The sequence below is a fragment of the Myotis brandtii genome, unplaced genomic scaffold, assembly GCF_000412655.1.
Source record: "Myotis brandtii unplaced genomic scaffold, ASM41265v1 scaffold1064, whole genome shotgun sequence".
NCBI lineage: Eukaryota > Metazoa > Chordata > Mammalia > Chiroptera > Vespertilionidae > Myotis > Myotis brandtii.
This window is the reverse complement of record NW_005353602.1, coordinates 476383-494396: the sequence shown is the minus strand read 5'-3', so window position 1 is coordinate 494396 and position 18014 is coordinate 476383. Positions and strand designations below refer to the sequence as shown.

The window sequence follows — 18014 nt, the reverse complement described above, 5'->3', positions numbered from 1 at the left end:
ACAGCTTCCCTCTGGGTGTGTGCACCACGTGGTGTCCCCGGAGGTGGGGACATTCAACCTCGTGTGTCTGTGGTCTGTGCGCATCCCCACTCAGCGGTTCCATGATGCCCTACAGTGTAGGGCCTACACTCTAAGTGGCAACTTCTCTGGGCATCAGTTTCCACCATCACTGCCATCCTCCTCCTCCTCCCCCCTGACGCGGCACTTGGGCTGTGGTTCTAAGCACTTCACATTTACCAACTTGTTTCCTCATCCCAACACATCCCTGCGGCTGGGCCCATTATTCTCCCCATTGTGCAGATGAGGAAACTGAGGCCCAAGAGGTCATTCACCCGGTGGAGCCAGAATTGGAAGCCAGGGAGGTGAAATCTAGAATCTACGCTCTGCTGACCACGTAGAGACACCAAGTCGGCACCCTCTCCGCGGTTCGCTGTTGATCATGTTGCGTACACAGACGTGGGTGGACCCAGTGTGTGTGTGTGTCTGTTTGTGCTGGACCGGAATGGCAGCCCCATGGGAACGGGGATTCTGTCTTGTTCGCTGCTGTATGCCCCGTCCACACCTAGCACACTGCCCCGTGCGGAGTAGGAGCTCAATGAACCTTTAACGAATGAATGGGAGTGAACGAATGCCTGATGTGTGTGCCCAGCAGCCGGGCATGGACCTCTCCGTGAGCATTTGACGTGAGTGTCCGTGGTACGTGGGCAGAGACCTGGCTGGGAACAGGTGCTTAAGCATCGTCATTGTCGCCTGTCCACATCGGGGAGGGTTTGTCTGGGGGGAGTGCACATTCTGAAGGGCGTTTGCTGGGGAGTGTGTGTAGGTGCAGGCCTGTCCCTGCCTGGGCCCTCACACCTGGGCCCAAGGGTGTGAGCAGAGCCTGGCCTGAGAATCTGAATTTGCCAAGTTGCTATGGGGCCTTGGGCAAGTCCTCGGGTGCAAAGGCCGCTCGCTTTGTCCGCTTTGTCCGTGGTGGACGGCAGGCCCACCTGCCAGTCGGGACTCTTGGAGTAGGAGAGGGTCTCCCCGCTGAGCCAGAAGTAGCGCTTCTTGAAGGCAAAGCGAGTGGCCAGGCTGCCGGGCTCCTCCTTGCGCTTCTGCAGGTAGCCTTCTCGGACGGTCACGGAGGGCGGGACCAGGGCCCTGGCCGGGCCCCCAGCCTCTGGGAAAAGGGGAGGGGACAGTGAACCTTCCCACCAGGCTCCGCGTGGCCAGGGCCTGGGGATGAGCATGATTCTGTTTCCGTGGAGTCCACTCCCTCCATAGGGAAGGGTGTCGCTGATGGCTGGACGGGGAGCACAGACTGGCCTTGATTCCTCTCTACCGAGGGACCTGCAGGTAGTGTCGCAGGCAGCCAGCAGGGGGAGCCATGCCGTACGGAGTCAGTCCAGGGCATGCCTGAGATCAAGCCACTCGCTGGGAGCCCAACACAGGCTCCTCCCCAGCACCACAGGGACCCCTCCAGCCACTCGGGGGCTCCACATTTCAACAGGTTGCTCCTATGCGACTTCGACCCAACTCTCTCGTGACCTGGGCCCCACACTGTGATGTGGACTCAACCCCAACTCTGCTTAAAACTGCCCTGCGGCTCCATTTCACTCCAAGTCAAAGCCAAAATCCTTCCCACAAAGCCCCATGCAACCTGGCCCCTCACCTCTCCTTCGCTCCCCCCCCACCCCCACCCCCGCCCCATTCACTCTTCTTCACTGGCCTCCTCACTGCTACTCTCTGTCCCCACCTCAGGGCCTTTGCACATGCTGTTCCCGGCCTGGAACTCTCCCCCAGGATCCTCATGGCTTGCTCTCTGTCCTCTTTCGGGGTTTTACTTTTACTCTAGTGAGACTACTTCTGGCCACCCCCACCCCAACATTCCCTTCCCTTCCCTCCTTTACTTTTTCTCCTTGGCACTCGTCACTGCCTAACACCATGATTTGCTGAATCATCTTATTTACAGCTTGTTGTTTCCACTGGAATAAAACTTCCACGAAAGCAGGACTTTCTTCTGTCTTGCTCACTGCTGTTTCCCCAGCTCATGGAACAGTGCCTATTAATAGTACCCACTTAATAGATATTTGTCTATTGCGTGAACACCATGCCACAATCCCCACCTACATCTCCACATTGGCTGGAATGGCACAGTAGGTGCCAGGAAATGTTAGCTGACTGACAAGGCAAACTGTGGCTCGCGAGCCACATGCAGCTCTTTGGCCCCTTGAGTGTGGCTCTTCCACAAAATACCACATGCAGGCGTGCACATACAGTGCGATTGAAACTTCGTGGCCCACGCACAGAAGTCGGTATTTTGTGGAAGAGCCACACTCAAGGGGCCAAAGAGCTGCATGTGGCTCGCGAGCCACAGTTTGCCGACCACTGGACTAGCTGAGGCACAGTCCACAGGCTCAGTGCGAGGGGTGGGGAGGGGTAGAGGGAGGGCAGGTCCCAAGGGTCTAGGGGAGTGACAAGCCAGACGTGGCAGGGCCACCGGAACTCACCCTCCTCCCCATCCACGTCCACCAGCTGGTCCAGGAAGTCTCTCACACGTAAGATGCTCTGCAGCAGGAAGGGGTGCAGGGGAGCCATCCACAGCTCCTTGCCCTGGCCCAGCTGCTGGCCCAGGTTCCCGATGCTCTGCACAGCCTGGAGCAAAGAAGCAGGGGATTCCAGGGTCAAGGTCACTGCAGGGGCGGAGCCCTCTGTGGACCCAGAACAGAGTCCCAGAGTCCTGGCTCCCACATCAGTATTCAAAGAAGTCTCATAGCAGCACCTGCTCTGGGCAGTATCTGGCCCTCCTTGTGGACAGACATACACCCCCAGAGCCCTTATTATTCTGTTCCCTCCTGAGCCCAGGTCCCACACCCGGGATTGCCTGATCCTGTCATGCATGTCTGGAGCCCATCAGAACCTCAAAATGTGGCCACTTGGCCAAGGATGGTCTAATTCATACTAAGGTGTAAAGGACTACTAGCCTGCTTCCCACTTTCCTCCTGGAAGAGTAGGTCTTTGTTTCAAAAGAGGAAATTAGAGAGTATAATGGATGCCTTCACCCTCGGGATGAGAGCTAATGGTGGTGTTTCAGACGGGTGTTTCTGGGTCTCCTTTGGGTCTCCTTCAGGCCTGGCCTCCCCGCTCTGTTCCCACATGCTTTCCCCTCGCTCAGCGCCCCCAGGATGGGCCCTCCAGTGCCGGCACCTTGGCAAGCAGCAGCAGTGAGCGGCCGGTCTGGGGGTCTGCGTGATGGTCCCGGAGGTCAAACAGCTTCGGGGTGAGGATGGCAGGTGCAAAGAATCGCAGGAAGAGAAAGCCGCTTATGGCCAGGTACTTGACGTCCTGCCGAGAGACGCAGCAGGTGAGAGCCCCACCCCCCTCCCCGCTGTGGAAACCGAGGAAGTGAAATGGGAGATGGGTCAGAAGGCCATCCTGTCTGTCAAGGAGGCCTCTCCTTTTGGAGCCTCAGTGTGTCCATCTGGAAAATGAAGTAAGAATACCAATTCTGCACAATCAGATGTAGCCAACATCCTCAGAGTCTGCTAAGGTCGTGTCCTATGAAGGGAGCATTGTCATTATTCCCATTTACAGATGAGGCAGCAGAAGCTCAGAGATGTCAATTGACTTGCCCAAGGTCACACAGCTGGTAAGCAAAGGAGGCAGGATTCAATCCCAGATCTATCTATCTATATAAAAGGCTAAGCGACCGTCCAACCACCCGACCACCAGGGGGCAGATGCTCAACGCAGGAGCTGCCCAGCTGCAGTGACTTAGCAGCTGCAGTTCTCGGGTGATGCACCCCAGAACCAGCCGCCCCAGATGCGGCTGGCCGGGGAGGGACTGAGGGAGGTTGGCTCCAGGGTGTGTCCAGCCCGTCTAGCCCAGTCCCGCCCCACAGGCCACCTTCTAATTAATTTCCTTTCAATGTGCACGAATCCGTGCACCGGGCCACTAGTGATTTATGATAGTGAATAGCAACAGGCCAGACACTTCTCCATACATTTGTTTACTTAATACTCACCCAGGTGGTATTACACCCCCATTTTACAGAGGAGGCAAGTGAAGCCCAGAGAGGGAGGGCTACTTGCTCAAGGCCTCTCAGGAGTAAGTGGCAGAACAAGACGGAGCGCAGGCGGGGTTTGAACTCTCAGCTCTCCACCACACTCGCTTGCATTCAACACTAGCTACTGTGGAGCACTCACCTAGTCAGGAGCTGAGCCTGAACGATCACATTTAACCTTCAAACATCCCATGGGGTAGAAACTATTCTCTCCTTTTTCTAGATGAGGACACTGAGGCTCCAGAGCCTGTCCCGTGTGCACCCGCAGCCCCAGCCTCTGCCCTATACAAACTGTAAAGCGTGGTGCCTGCCCCCCCAACCCCCGCAGGTGAGGCTAGTTCCCTCAGCACAGCAGAGGGTGTGTCTCCATCCTGGGTACATCTGGCTCCCCCCAAGCCACTCCCCACTCGCCTCTCCTACTCGGGCTATATTTAGCCCCAGAGTGTTTCCGGAGTTTAGGTAGGGGCTGTGTTCACACCGGAGACAGTGCCCTCCCTGGTGGGTGCCAACTCCCTGGCCACCGTGAGCCCTGCCAGGGGCTGGGGACCTGGAGCTGCTCCTCCCTCCCTCCTCTGGAACCCTGAACTGCCCCCCAGGTCACTGCCCCCGCCCACCACGTTCAAGGGTAATTTTAGCCTTCGACATCAGCACGTGACTTCCTCCTTTTTGAGAAGGAGGAACAGGTGTCAGAGAGACAGAGAAAGGGGCTCCCCTGACCCCATCCAGACTTGTGGGCCTGAAAAAGTCCCTGCTCCCGGCCCAAGGCCTTTCCCACTGTGGGGGCTGAGAGCTGGGGATACTTGGGTGTCGCGATATTGGCTCCACCCGCAAGGGTCAGACCGTCTGGGGAGCCCGCCTCCCTTCCCTCCCGCCTCCCTGCCCGTGTCCCACTTAGCACCTCTGCTGGCAGCCCCAGGAGAGCCCAGCAAAGTGGCAAGCCACCTCCCAGTCTGGAGGCCACTCCTCAGCCGGGACTGAGCGAGAGAGAGAGAGAGAGAGAGAGAGAGAGAGAGAGAGAAAGGAGACACCCCGCCGGGGGTCTGGAGGCCAAGGCTCTTTGCCCTCTGGGCCTCAGTTTCCCCATCCGTAAACAGGAAGTGGGGAGCTCTTCACCCCGGCTCCAGGGATGGCCACAGAGCACTTCAGCGTGGCAGCCCCGTTTCTGCCTGCCTGCCTCTGTCCTGCCTCCCACGTGACCCTGGACAAGCGCCTGCCCGCCCCGGCCTCCGTCTCCCCATCTGCCCACCGGGAGTGCCCGGCCCACCTTGTGCTCGTCCTGGGGGAAGCGCTCCTCCACACGCCGATGCAGCCGCTTGAAGGCCAGGCGCATGGCAGGCGGGCAGTGCCCCACGGAGCCCACGATGGCGTCCACGATAGGCCCCAGGTAGCCCATCAGCAGCCCCAGGCTGGCCTCCCGCACGTGCTCCTCTGAGGATGTGCCCTTGAAGGACAGCCTCCTGGGGGGGCAAACAGAGTGACTGTCTCAGAGCCCAGCCCCTGCCCGCCCTCCACCGGCCCCCCCTGGGCTCGGGCAGTGCCGGCCTGCCCACCAGCCTCCCCCCTACCATGCCCCTGGCTCCCTACTGCTGCTTAAACACATGCAGCTCATTCTTGTCTGGGAGCCTTCGTCCATGCTGTTCCCTCTGCCCGGGACATTCATGTCCCCACATACAGCTTAGATGTCACCTCCTCAAAGAGGCCACCCCCTCCCCCATCGCACATCATCCCAGACCCTGAAAATGCATTTCAGCATGGACACGGCAGACACACGCTTCCACCCCAGGGCCTTTGCACTTGCTGTTCCCCTGCCTGCACCTGACCTTCTCCCTCCCCTCCTTCAAGTGTTTGCTTAAATGTCCCCTTCTCTGCGAGGCTGTCCCTGTAGCCACCCCTATGGAACACCGCAGGCCCCTCCCCTGCTCCTGGCACTTCCCTCCACCTCCCCAGCTTCGTTTCCCCCCATAACACTGATCATCTGCAAGAAGCTTCTTCTTTAGTGTAGGCTCTGTCTCCCCCAGAAGAGGGATTTGTGTCCATGTGCCCTCTGCTGTGAACTCAGTGTTCAGACGATGCCCAGTACACAGTAGGTGCTCAACAATTGTTTTGTTGAGTGGATGAGGGAGTAGCAGTTTTCTATCTGCAGTTATTTTGTTCCTTTTTGTTCCCATCCAGGTGAAGGGTCTGTGTTGCCCACTCTCAGACTGTGACCTCCGCAGAAGCCAGGCTGGGGGTTCCCTGCCCCCCCACCCCACTCCGTGTCCTGGACCCAAGGAGCTAATGCCTCTGTCATGGTGGCATTTGATCCTAATGGCAATCTGATGGACTACTAGTAAACATCCCATTTAACAGATGAGGAAACTGAGGCTCAGAGAGGTCTCCTTGCAAACAGGGCAGAGTCGAGATTAAAACTCCAGACTGCCCACTGGGGTCTGGCTACTGCCCTGCACTGCCCAGGTGCTGGGGCCCTGCTGCATCCTCGCCAGGTCTGCTGGGAAACGCCTCTGCCTTGGGGTTTCACAGACCGACCCTGCCCTTGTGCGCGGGGCCTGGGTTCAAATCCTGCTGTGCAACTTTTTCCCAACTGTGCAGCCCTTGGCAGGTGACCTCCCTCTCTGAGGCTGTTTCCTCATTGGGTAAAAAGGGTCCTGGTGCCTGGCTCCAGGCGGTCAGCAGCTGTGGGCAGCACTTGTTGGGCAGGGCCTGAAATAAAGGTAGGGCTCTCTCCTGTCCCCACCATAGTCCCCAATGGGCTGCCCAGCAACCAGCCTCATGGCCTGGCGGGAGTGGGGAAGGGCCCTGGAAAGAGAAGAGGAGCCAGGGCCCACCCGCAATGAGGGAAATTAGAAGTACTGTGTACTGGGGTGCGTGCATAGCTCAGTTCACTCGCACAGCCGCACAGGTGCGAGGTGGCTTGCACACCGGTGGTGGCAGAGCGGGGGTTTGAACCCGGGGAACCACTACACCAGGCAGCGTGAGGACTGAGGTGCCCCAGGGGAGACTTTGAGGTGGGCAACAGGGCTCCAGGGAACGGGGTGAGGGGGGCAGGGGAGGCGGGAGGGGTTAGCAAGGGACACAGACCCAGCCCGACAAGGCTCGGGGACAAGGGGGCTGTCGGGGGTCAGGGTCCCCCCTCAGCTCTGCTCACTTGGTGCGGCCCAGGTCCATCTTGCACGGGTCCAGCTCGATGTACTTCTTCTCCTCAAAGACTCGGCTAATCACCGGCTTCAGGACCTCGTGCAGGTAGGGCATGCCCACGAGCTGGGGGAGGGGGGGGGCACCACATGGGGCGGGGCTGAGGGCGAGGCCAGGGCGTGCCCGTGAGCTCCAGGCAGGGGGCACCATGCAGGGAGAGGCTCAGAGCAAGGCCCAAGGGCTGGGTGGGGGCTGCCACTCAGGTGAGAGGCCAGGCACCTGCCACCAGCTCCCCAGCTCGGCTGCCCACTGCCACCTGAAGCCAGCCAAGCTCCGGGTCCAGGTGAACCCTGGAGGGGGGCCCTTGAGGAAGCTGCTGGGCCCCGCAGGCCTTCGCCTACTCACCTTCATGAACTGCTCCATGGACTTGGATGCCAGGGAGTTAGAACGGAAGAGGGTGTTGGGGTCAGCTGGGAGGGCAGAAGGAAGTGTTTTCTGGGGTTGGGGGGAGTGATCCACCTCACCTCACCCACCCACCCACGGTGGAGGTCAGGATGCTTCCAGCCTCAGGCATGGAGGAGACCCGCAACCTCAGCTCCGTTCACAGTACCGAGGCCCAGGGTGGTTAAGCAATCTGCCTGCGGTCACACAGCTCAAGAGTAACAAAACCAGCTGGCTCCACACATGTACACACACACACACACACACACACACACACACACACACATGCATGCCTCTGTCCCCTGCTTGAGCCCCCCTCTTAGCCCCCCAGAGACCCTCTGCAGACATCCTTGGGGGAGTGCTGTCCGGGGGTCCTGTGGGCAACTCACTGGTCCGCGCCAACTCCCGCCGGGTGAGATAGTCCAGAAAGGGCCCAGCCAGGCCCTGGCCAAGAAAGAGCTTCGCCAGCTTGGTGGCGAGGTCCTGGCGGCAGTCCCCCGAGGTCAGCTCCTCCAGCACGGCCAGGGGGCTGGAGACGTCCTCCTGGAAGGACAGGCGGCAGGCGAGCTGGCCGGGGCCCTGGGACTCCGGGGCAGCTCAGACGGATTTCCCCGAAGCAGGGCTGCCAGGGTCCAGACCCCCCCAGCCCCCAGCCCCCGTGTGCCTGCTTATCTGACGCGCCCACCTCTGCCGGCTGCAGCACAGACTCCATGAGCAGCTCCAGGAGTGGCCGGTAGCACCGTGAGGGCAGCACGCGGTCCTCCAGGAGGCGCACCTTCAGCCGCAGGGCACCCAGGTTCCCCCTGACCGGGTCAGAGCACACGTGTATGTACGGATGGAAGAACATATGGGCCGGCGCGGAGATGGGCAGGTGAGAGCACAGGGAAGGAGCATGGATATTTGCAAAACAAGGTGAGTGTGGGTAGCGGCGAACAGGCGTGGCCAAGTCTAACTGGGTGTGAACAGATGTGGACAGGTCTAAACGGGCCTTGACAAGCACAGACAGTGTGAACACTGTGGCTGGTATAAGCACGTGTACGGGAATGGACAGTGTGAACAGGTGTGGACAGGCGTGGAAGGACCCAGGGTTCTGATCACACATCAACAGGTGTGAACTGACATGTGCGCAGGTGGGTGGGTTAAAGGTGAACGCATTTGGACATGGGTAAACACAACTGGGAGACGTTCACAGACATTTGTTCGGTGAATGAACAGTGTGCCGTGGTGATGGTCTGTGGGCTGAGGTGGACGCCCATGAGGACCCGCCACGAGCTGAAGATGGTACCCAACATGGTTCCAGCCTGGTCTCCTCCCTCGGCCCCACACTTACCCAGAATCCTCCTCAGCTCTGGGAAAGGGCAGGAGACGGAACCAGCCGTTGGGTGGGTTCTGCTGCAGGACCTTCGGGGGGAACTCCACCTGTGCGGGGACACAGAGCTTCAGCGGAGCCCTGCCCAGCCCCTCCCAGCCCTGGAAGAAGCACTCAGACTGCCCGCCCAAGGTGGGGTGGCACAGCCAGCCAAGGGCCACGCCTCCCCCCTCTGTGTCCCATCAACACAACAGCAGTGACACTCCCTCCCCCAGTCCTAAATGATGAGCCCTGCCAGGGCACTGAGGCCTCCAAGGACAGTTATTTGAGGAAACTGAGGCTCAGAGAGGTGGAGTGACTTGCCTAAGGTCACACAGCTGCTGGAGACAGCATGTCAGACTGGGTGTGTTCTCAGCTCTGTTCAGGGACACCATTGCACTATCACAAAGCTTAAAGACAGCCCGGAAGGCCCCCGAACCCCACCCCCTCTTTTAAATAACTTTATGGAGATATAATTGTGCCCCCTACAATTCACCTATTTAAAGTGTATCACTCAATGGCTTTCAGTATAGTCAGACTTGTGCTAACATCACTACTAACTTCAGAACATTTCCTATGAGCCCCCCAAAAGCCTGTACCCATTAGCAGTCACTCCCCAGCCCCTGACAACCACTAATCTATTTTGTCTTCATAGATATATTCATCAATTCTAAACATTTCCTACAAATGAAATCACATCACGTGGGGGGTTTTTTTTAGACTGGCTTCTTTCATTTAGCATGTTTTGAAGATTCACCCATGTTGTAGCATCTGTCGGTACTTTGTTCCTTTTTAAATATATATTTTTTAATTGATTTCAGAAAGGAAGGGAGAGGGATTGAGAGATAGAAATATCATTGATGAGAGAGAATCATTGATGGGCTGCCTCCTGCACGCCCCCTACTGGGGATGGAGCCTGTAACCCCAGGCATGTGCTCTGACCAGGAATTGAACCATGACCTCCTGCTTCATAGGTCAAAGCTGCCACTGAGCCACACCAGCCGGGCGGTACTTTGGTCCTTTATATGGCTGAATGATATTCCATTGTATGGCTATAGCCCCTTTGTTTATTTATTTGGCTGTTGATAGATATTTGGGCTGCTTCCGCTTTGGCTATTATGAACAATGCTGCTGTGAACATTCATGTACAGGTTTTTGTGGGGACATGTGTATATTTTCATTTCTTGGGTACAGACCTAGGAGTGGAATTGCTGGGTCACATGGTAACTCTATTTTCAACCATTTCAGGCACTGCCAGCACTGCATGACCAAGCCTCCCTCTTATTTGTTCTAATCTTGCCTCCTTTTAAAAACTACCAGCCCTGCCCTAACCGGTTTGGCTCAATGGATAGAGTGTCGGCCTGCGGACTGAAAGGTCCCAGGTTCGATTCCAGTCAAGGGTATGTACCTTGGTTGTAGGCACATCCCCAGTAGGAGGTGTGCAGGAGGCAGCTGATCGATGTTTCTCTCTCATTGATGTTTCTAACTCTCTCCCTTCCTCTCTGTAAATAATCAATAAAATATATTTTTTTTAAAAAACTACCAGCCCTGATATACCTGCACTGCTACCCAGAGGCAGGAACAATCCACCCATTGTACAGATGGGGAAACTGAGGTTCCAAAAGAAAGACCTTGATCCCAGTGCTTCCAGGAAGAGGAGGTAAATAAAGGCTTAGATTCTGGAGTAAGAGAGACCTGCACTCAAATCCCAGCTCTACTATTTCTTAGTCATGTGACCGTGGGAAAGCCACTTAGCCTCCCTGGGTTTCCGCACCCCGGCCTTTTAGGGAGGCCTGGAGGGTAAATGAGGTTGTGCTGGAGAAGCCCTCAGCACAGGGCCAGCACATGGTCATGCCAGGTACTCTCGTTGTAAAATCAGGAGATGGGCAGGTTCCTGCACCTTTGAGAGCCTCCGTCTCCCCAAATGCACAATGGGGCAATAGGACTCATTTCCCTGGACCTGGTGAGGCAGCCTTTACATCTACCCTCTGAGCCCCAGGGTACCAGCCCACCTCCCCTTCCTTCCCCTTGGGGGCAGTGGGGAGCCATGGAGGGTGTTGGAGGGGGCGCTCACCATGCCCAAGAAGTCGTTCTTGCCCACCATGTCCCAGTCCCAGAGCTCCACCCGCAGTGGGGAGGGGGCGCCTGGCATCTCCCGCAGCTCCAGCACCTCATCCCAGTGTGGGAAGCGAGTCTTCTTGATGGTCTGGGGGAGGAGGGGGGTGAGGAGAGAGCTGACTGGGACCCCACCACCCGATGCCCGTCTTTCCCAGTTCCCCTCCACCACTCACCGAAGTCTCCAAGCTCTGGCTGCCCCAAAACACACGCGCGAATGGGTCAGACGTGCCGGAGATGTCTCGGGGGGCCAGGTCCCTGGGGACAGATGAGGACAGGAGTGGGGAACCACAGGACCCTCAAGGACCAAAACCCAAACTGGACCTTGGAAAGTAGATTCAGGGTAGACCGTTCAAATGCCACTGGTTTCCAAGGCAATAAACTGCTCCATTGTAGGGACCCAGCGGGGAGCACCCCTCACCGTGCCTGTCCTGTTGACTAATGCTGCCCTATGAGGAGGCACTAGCGATGCCCCTACTTTCCAGATGAGGAAACCGAGGCACAGAAAGCTCAAGCCCTGCATCACCGAGCCCAGCAGGCAAAGGTGTCGTGGGGGGTGAGGCTGGGGGGTGGGGGGAGAAAGGAGCCGCTGGAAGGGAGACCAGAGGCCAGGACTCAAAGCCTGGCTCTGCGCTCCATTGTCTGGGCGTCACGGGAATGAGCTTCGGTTTCCTCATCTGGAAAACGCGAGTGATAACAGACCAACCTCAGGGGCCGAGAGTAAATGAGAGACTCGTGGAAAGGGCTCAGCATGGCAGCTGGCAGCTGGTGAGGGCTCAGGTCAGTCATTCACTCAACAAACACCATGCCCACACCTGCCTAGGACCCAACAAAAGGATGAGACAGAGACCCCTGCCTCTGGTTGTCATGACGACCCAAAAGTCTCACCCCAATCAGCCTTCCCCACTCCTCCTCCTGAGGTCCCCCAAATCCAGGGACCTCCGCCCCCCGCAGAGGAGCTTCCTCCTGCTGCTCCTCTCCCACCCATGCTCAGCATCCAAAGCCGCCTTTGGTTTCCTAGGAGCCAGCCTAGTTGCTAAGCGACAGCAATCGGTCCCTTTCCTGTTGCAAGAATCCTGCACAGCCTTGTGGCTGGGGAGGAGGCCCTGGGCGAATAGCAGACAAGGAGCCCTGTCCCATGCTGAGTCCTCTCTCCTGTCCCCTGCCTCTCCTCTCCCCCCACCCCACCCGCCGCCCCCAGTACTCCACCCAGACTCCAGGGATCCCCAGCTGGGGACAGAAATCTGCAGGTGGTGGGAGAGACACAGAAAGGGCAAGAAAGGACTTAAAGTCACACAGCAAACTAGAAATTGAGATGCTCCCCAACCTTGGCAAGAATCAGCCTAAAAGGGAAGGTTGGGGGAGTAAGGTGTGAAAAAAAAAAAAAAGGCAGAAAGACAAGATGCGAGATAAGAAGGGAATGGGGGAAAGTATTTAAGGAAGCAGAATAATGGGGGAGCTCAGAGAGAGAGAAAGGGGATTACAGAGTGATAAGCAGGCAGGAGGAGTGAGGGCTGTCCCATGAGCTGGTGCCCTGGAGGGTCACTGTGGGGTTTGCTGGTCCTGAATCTGTCTTCCTCCGGATGTTTCTTTGGGGCAGGACCCCTCCCCTCCTCACTCCCAGCCCACGTGATCTCTTCGGGGCTGATCCCTCCCTCCACTCCAGGAAAGGGCTGTGACTCAGGCCTGACCAATCAGTCAGTGTAATTGACTCAGAGACAGGCATGAGCCAATAAGAAATGCTCCCAAAACATTGGTTGGAAATGGATAAGAGATAGAAGTTCTTTCTCAGTTGGGGCTGCCAAGTTGTTAGGATGGCAGCTGAGGCTGCTGGGGTCATCGTTGCCTCCACCTGGGGAAAGACTTAGAATGAAGCCAACACAAAAGACAGCTGAGGAAATCTGTCTACAGAGTCCCGGTGTCACCCTTTGAGCACCTGGATCCAGCCATACCTAAAGCTACATGTCATTCAGATGAGACAGTCTGCTTCAGTCCGTATGCACTGGGTGACTACTGCTTGCACTTTGACTAATATACCTCCTCGCTCATGTCTGGCCATCCCGAGTGTCTGGCCTTTGGTTGCTGGTCCCTGCTCATTCTCAGATCACCGCCTACACCCCACACCGTGACCCTACCTGGCCTTGAGCACATGGCAGCGAAGACAGCGGCCCCGCACATCTTCCAGCATCTGCACAGCCAGGTAGATCTCACCTTGCACCTCGGCATCCGGGTCCACGGGGCTCAGGTTAATCCAGCTGTCAATTCCTGGAGGGCACAGGCGTTAGCAGTTGTTAAGCACCTACCATGTCCTAAGCGTTGTGTGTGTGATGGTCTTTGGTTGTGAATTCATGTTTGTTTGATCTCATTCTGTGGGAAACCGAGCATGAGGCTGCTTATCCCTGGAGAGGAGCGGTGCTTGCTCATTCTGGGCCTCTTTAAGGGCCTCGGTCTAATGGGGAGTCTCGGGGTCGGGACCGTCTGCCTTCGCCCTGGCTCAAGATTTAGTCTGTTGACTGCAGATTAGATACTGACATTGACTTTCGGGGAACTCCTTCCTTATTCCCTCGCTGTCACTCCCCGTTAAGTTTTGCTGACGATTGGGGGATGGGAGGAGAATACTGGGCAGTTTTTCTTCTTTACAGCAAGTCCAACAACGTATTAGGAATCGCATCTAATTCAGGAGCTCCCTGTCACATAGCAGGAGGGCCCTTCTGAAGGTGGAGTGCCCCCGGCTGCTGGAAATGAAAGTCCCACTTCACCTCTATCTCCACTCCAACCCCCAAGTGCAGGATGCTGTCAGCTTTCTCTCACTCGATTATTGCACCGACTCCAAATTGATCTCTCAGCTCTACTCCTGTCCCACTGTGATCCAGTATCCACAAAGCAGCACAGAGATCTGAAAACGTATCTAATCTCTCTTATCAGTCTCTCCTCCTCTGATACGGCTCCACTCTCTCCGCTGTCTTGCTCAAGGCCTATCAATGGCTCCCCAGTACCTCCCAGAAAAGGTCCAGGCACCGAGGGCCATCTCCAATCAACCCCCACACAATACTCCATCTGGCCCGGCCCACGCCTGACCCTAGAAGAGAATCCATGGAGATGGGCCTTCGCCTCTTTGCCAAAGCACCTTTAAGGCCCCACTCCTCCCCCTTCCTCCAGGAAGCCTTCTTGGACCACCCGCCCACTCCTCCCCTGCCCTGTCATACCAGTGATGTTCCACATACCGCCACCCCCACATGTCTGTCCTGTCTAAAAACAAAAACGGAAATAATTTTCCACGGAGAGCTCTGTGCTTCTCGTGACACTTGCTCTGCCCTTGCAACGCCCACTCTGGGCATGGCCACCCCTCCTCCCTCTGCCGGCTGAGGACCGGCGCCCCTCGCCCACCTCGGGGGTCAGCGGCAATTGCCTCCCTGCTCAGCGAGATCTTGCCGATGATGTCATCATGCCTGTGGGAAGGGAGCAGGGGAGGGGCCAGGTCAGGAAAGGGACAGGCATCAAGGGTGGGCAGGTAGGTGGATACTTTGCTCTGGGGTGTCCGCCTCCCCTCAGATGCCAGGCCTGGGTCCCCAGCACACATACCCCACCGTATCCTCGTCCAGCACATAGAAGGCCAGATGGTGGAAATCCAGGGGCAGGTGCACCGTGTACTCCTCCCCCCAGAAGGGGCTCAGGCTCCGCCAGACAGTTGCTGTCCTGCAAAAGGGGGCACAGGGGGCTGGGGGGACTTGGGCCACACAAGCCACAGACACCTGGGCCCCCAGGTGCACATGCGCGGACACACACACACACACACACACACACACTCCCACAGGGATACACTGAAACAGACACTCCTAGATACACCAAGGAGGCCAGAGACACAGACACACATATGCAGCCTCAGAAACTTCTAGAAATACAAATCGATGTGTTTCTACACACTGACACATGTGAACACACACAAAGAAAACAGTCACACAAACCCACAGACACACTCACATACGTACACAGCAGGCACACATATAGAATCACACAAACACAGTAACTAACAACACGCATGATTCCGTCCATCCATCCATTCATGCATTCACTGGGTGCCAAGGCATATGGGTTCTGGGGGAATCAGAGGAAGAGACACCAAGGCCCATGCTCCCTCCGAGCCCCCTCAGCAGCCAGGTGCGCTCTCCCGAGCTCTATGGCACAGTGAGAGTCCTGTGCTGTGGTTAGTACCTGGTTGGGTCTGGGAGTGGGGGGTTGGAGAGGTCCAGGAAGGCTTCCTGCAAGAGCTAGTCAGGCAGAGTGGGGAGAGAGGATGAGGACAAGCATCCCAATGGCTAGGACAGCATGTGCAAAGGCCCTGAGGCAGGGATGAGCTCGGTACTTTTGAGGAACAGGAAGGTGCTGGTTGGAAAGGGAGGAGTGTGAGGGGCCAGAAGACTAAGTCAGCAGGAGCCAGAGCACTCAGTAAGCCAGGGGGAACCGTGGCAGGGTTAGGGACCAAGACAAGCTCAGGCGCAGGCACACCCATAGGGCATCTTCACGCCGGCACCCCTGCAGACCCACTTCCCTGTACCCAACAGAGAACAAAGAACCTCCGTGCTCAGTGAAGACACACCCAAACGTCTGGCTGCGAAATCTGGTTGGCACACCTGCCACTCCCATCTTCCTTTTACACACTCTTCCCCAACAGAGCGTGAGTGTGCACACGCACGTGTACATGCACCACGCTCTGCCGTCTAGCCCAGGGCACCACCATCCGTTGGACACTTCCTCCCCCTAACCCTGCCTCTTCCCAGCTGGAAGTCCCGCCCCAGCCCCACAGGTGGGATGCTCCTCCGAGCCCAGAGAGGGGGAGACAGCAGCCTGCGGCGACACAGAACATCAGCCTGTGGGTTTGTGGGGAAGGGGGCGGCATGAGCACAGAGAGAACGATGGAGGGGGTCAGCTGAGTGCTGTAGGCTGACCTTCCCCCCATATGGGCTCCCTGCCCCCAGCTCCCAGTCCATCTGGACCGGAACCTCGCCAGCAGCATCCTGAATCCTGCTGTCTCCATAGGAACCGAGGCCTCAGCCATCCACCCACCCACACCCCTCAGGCCTGCGGGGGCTGAGAGCTGTCCCTTGATCGGCCTGCGGGGGTGGGAACCAAGCATGACCCAGCCTGATGTCCCCCCTGCCCAGACTCGCTCACACATCAAACACCCTTACACCTTCACATGTGCTCACATTGGTGCCTGTGCACCCCGATAAGCAGGCAGCGGTGCGCACGTGTGTACAGGGCAGCCCGTGTGTGTGGGCACACATGCACACAGACCACACACTGCTACACATAGTGAGCCTGCATTCCCACAGGGACACGTCCATCTGGACACCAGCCCTCCAACACCCCCATGGACACTCAAGCAGGCCAGCTGGGCGCAGGCGCACACACACAGCCTGGTGCCCGCAGCACCCAGCAAGCAGGCCCGGAACCAGCCAGCCCAGCCAAGCGTGAGATGCCCGCCCCCGGGGAGGCCACCATGGGAGGCACAGGCTGGCAGCCGCTGAGTCAGCCCCGGGAGCCAGCAGGGACATGGTCAAGTCCAGGGGGAAGGTGCGGGCCAGCTGGGCTGGGTGGGGAGAGGAGCTGGTGGCCCCCGCTGTCCGGTCCGGGGCCAGGGCACAAAGCACCACCATCAGGCTGCAAGTCCACCGCTGGGGTGAGCATCGCCCTCCCCGGCCCCTCTTTTCCTGGTGGGTTCTTGTGCCTGGACTCCCCAGGGCTAGACGGAGCCCCTCCCTCGGCCCTGCTCGCCCCACCCCAGCCCGGCCTCCACTCCTCACCTGGCCACCACCTCGTCGTCCACTTTCACTATGCAGTAGGGGTCACTGCTCCCAGACCTGCGGAAGGAGGAGGTTGAGAGGGCAGTCGTGGGCGGGGACCCCAATCTGCCTTCATTTCACAGGAGGGTGCAACAGAGGCCCAGAGAGGGGAGGGGACCTGCCCAGGGTCACACAGCAAGTCCAGCTGCAAAGCTGGGGACCAGCAGGAGGTCATGGCTGCTCAGCCTGCCCGCTGCGACCCCGACCCAGCAGGCGTGGCCTCCCTGGGTGTCCACCTACAGAAATAGAACACGGAGGCACAGAGCGAGGAAGTGCAGAGTCCCTGTCCCAGGAAGCCCAAAGCGAGTGTGTGCGGGGGAGTCACACCTGCTTCCCCACCTGCTGGCTGTGGGGCCCTGGCAAGCCCCGGCCCCTCTGTGGCACTCAGTGCCTCTGCCCTATGAGTCAGGAAGAGCATTAACATATACCCCCTGGGGCAGAGGAGGAACTAAGAGGCACGCGAGGTGCAGGCAGCCCAGGCTCACCCAGAGCCTCTCTGGCCTTTCATTGCAGCGGGTTCCCCTGGGCGGGGGACACACGGTGCTCAGCCGCCAGCAGGGATGGAGCTCAGCAGCTCTCGCTGCAGACAGACCAGGGCACCCAGACCTCAAGCCTCCACCGCCCACCTGGCAGCCAGGATCCAAGCGCAGGTCCACAGGGCTCAGCGCACAAGCTCCTAACCAAGGCTGCCTCCAGCCCAGTGGCCCTCCCTCCACGCCCGGCCCCCACCTCTCTCTCTCCGCCACCTCCTCTCGGTTCAGCTGGTCAGCGATCCACCCCTGCCTCAGGGATTCCCAGGAGCAGGGACGTGGGCACCGGGACTGGAGAGCCCTCCCTGTGCCTCAGTTTCCTCTCGGGGTTCCTTCCCTTGGCCCCCTTTGCTGGGCGCTCCATCTGGCCCCCCTCCCTGAACATCTCAGACTGGGCGGTGGCTTGTGTCTCTGAGTTCCTCTCTAGGTTCTCCATGGAGTGCCCTGGGCCTCAGTTTCCCCACCGGGCTCCACCCCCCTGAATGCCCGCGGCTGGGTAACCCCTACATCTCATTGCTCTCTCTGGGTTCTCTGACCCTGAGCTTCTCTAAAGCGGCTCC

The 18014-nt window shown here is 58.2% G+C and overlaps 1 protein-coding gene across 1 annotated transcript in view; it reads right to left on the bottom strand.

Annotated features, from left to right (window-relative positions):
• RASAL1 (RAS protein activator like 1 (GAP1 like)) overlaps window positions 1-18014 on the bottom strand; it is a gene marked incomplete at its 3' end in the record, with an annotated part of 23217 nt that overhangs the window by 423 nt on the left and 4780 nt on the right. The window contains exons 2-16 of the mRNA XM_014541155.1: window positions 16886-16942; window positions 14664-14777; window positions 14469-14530; window positions 13217-13346; window positions 11258-11339; window positions 11041-11172; window positions 8949-9037; window positions 8304-8421; window positions 8008-8161; window positions 7583-7647; window positions 7191-7303; window positions 5310-5502; window positions 3190-3327; window positions 2493-2637; window positions 990-1162 (exon numbers count right to left, since the gene is read on the bottom strand). Of these exons, the coding sequence (XP_014396641.1) occupies window positions 990-1162; window positions 2493-2637; window positions 3190-3327; window positions 5310-5502; window positions 7191-7303; window positions 7583-7647; window positions 8008-8161; window positions 8304-8421; window positions 8949-9037; window positions 11041-11172; window positions 11258-11339; window positions 13217-13346; window positions 14469-14530; window positions 14664-14777; window positions 16886-16942 (1765 nt within the window). The remainder of the gene's footprint in view (window positions 1-989; window positions 1163-2492; window positions 2638-3189; window positions 3328-5309; window positions 5503-7190; window positions 7304-7582; window positions 7648-8007; window positions 8162-8303; window positions 8422-8948; window positions 9038-11040; window positions 11173-11257; window positions 11340-13216; window positions 13347-14468; window positions 14531-14663; window positions 14778-16885; window positions 16943-18014) is intronic.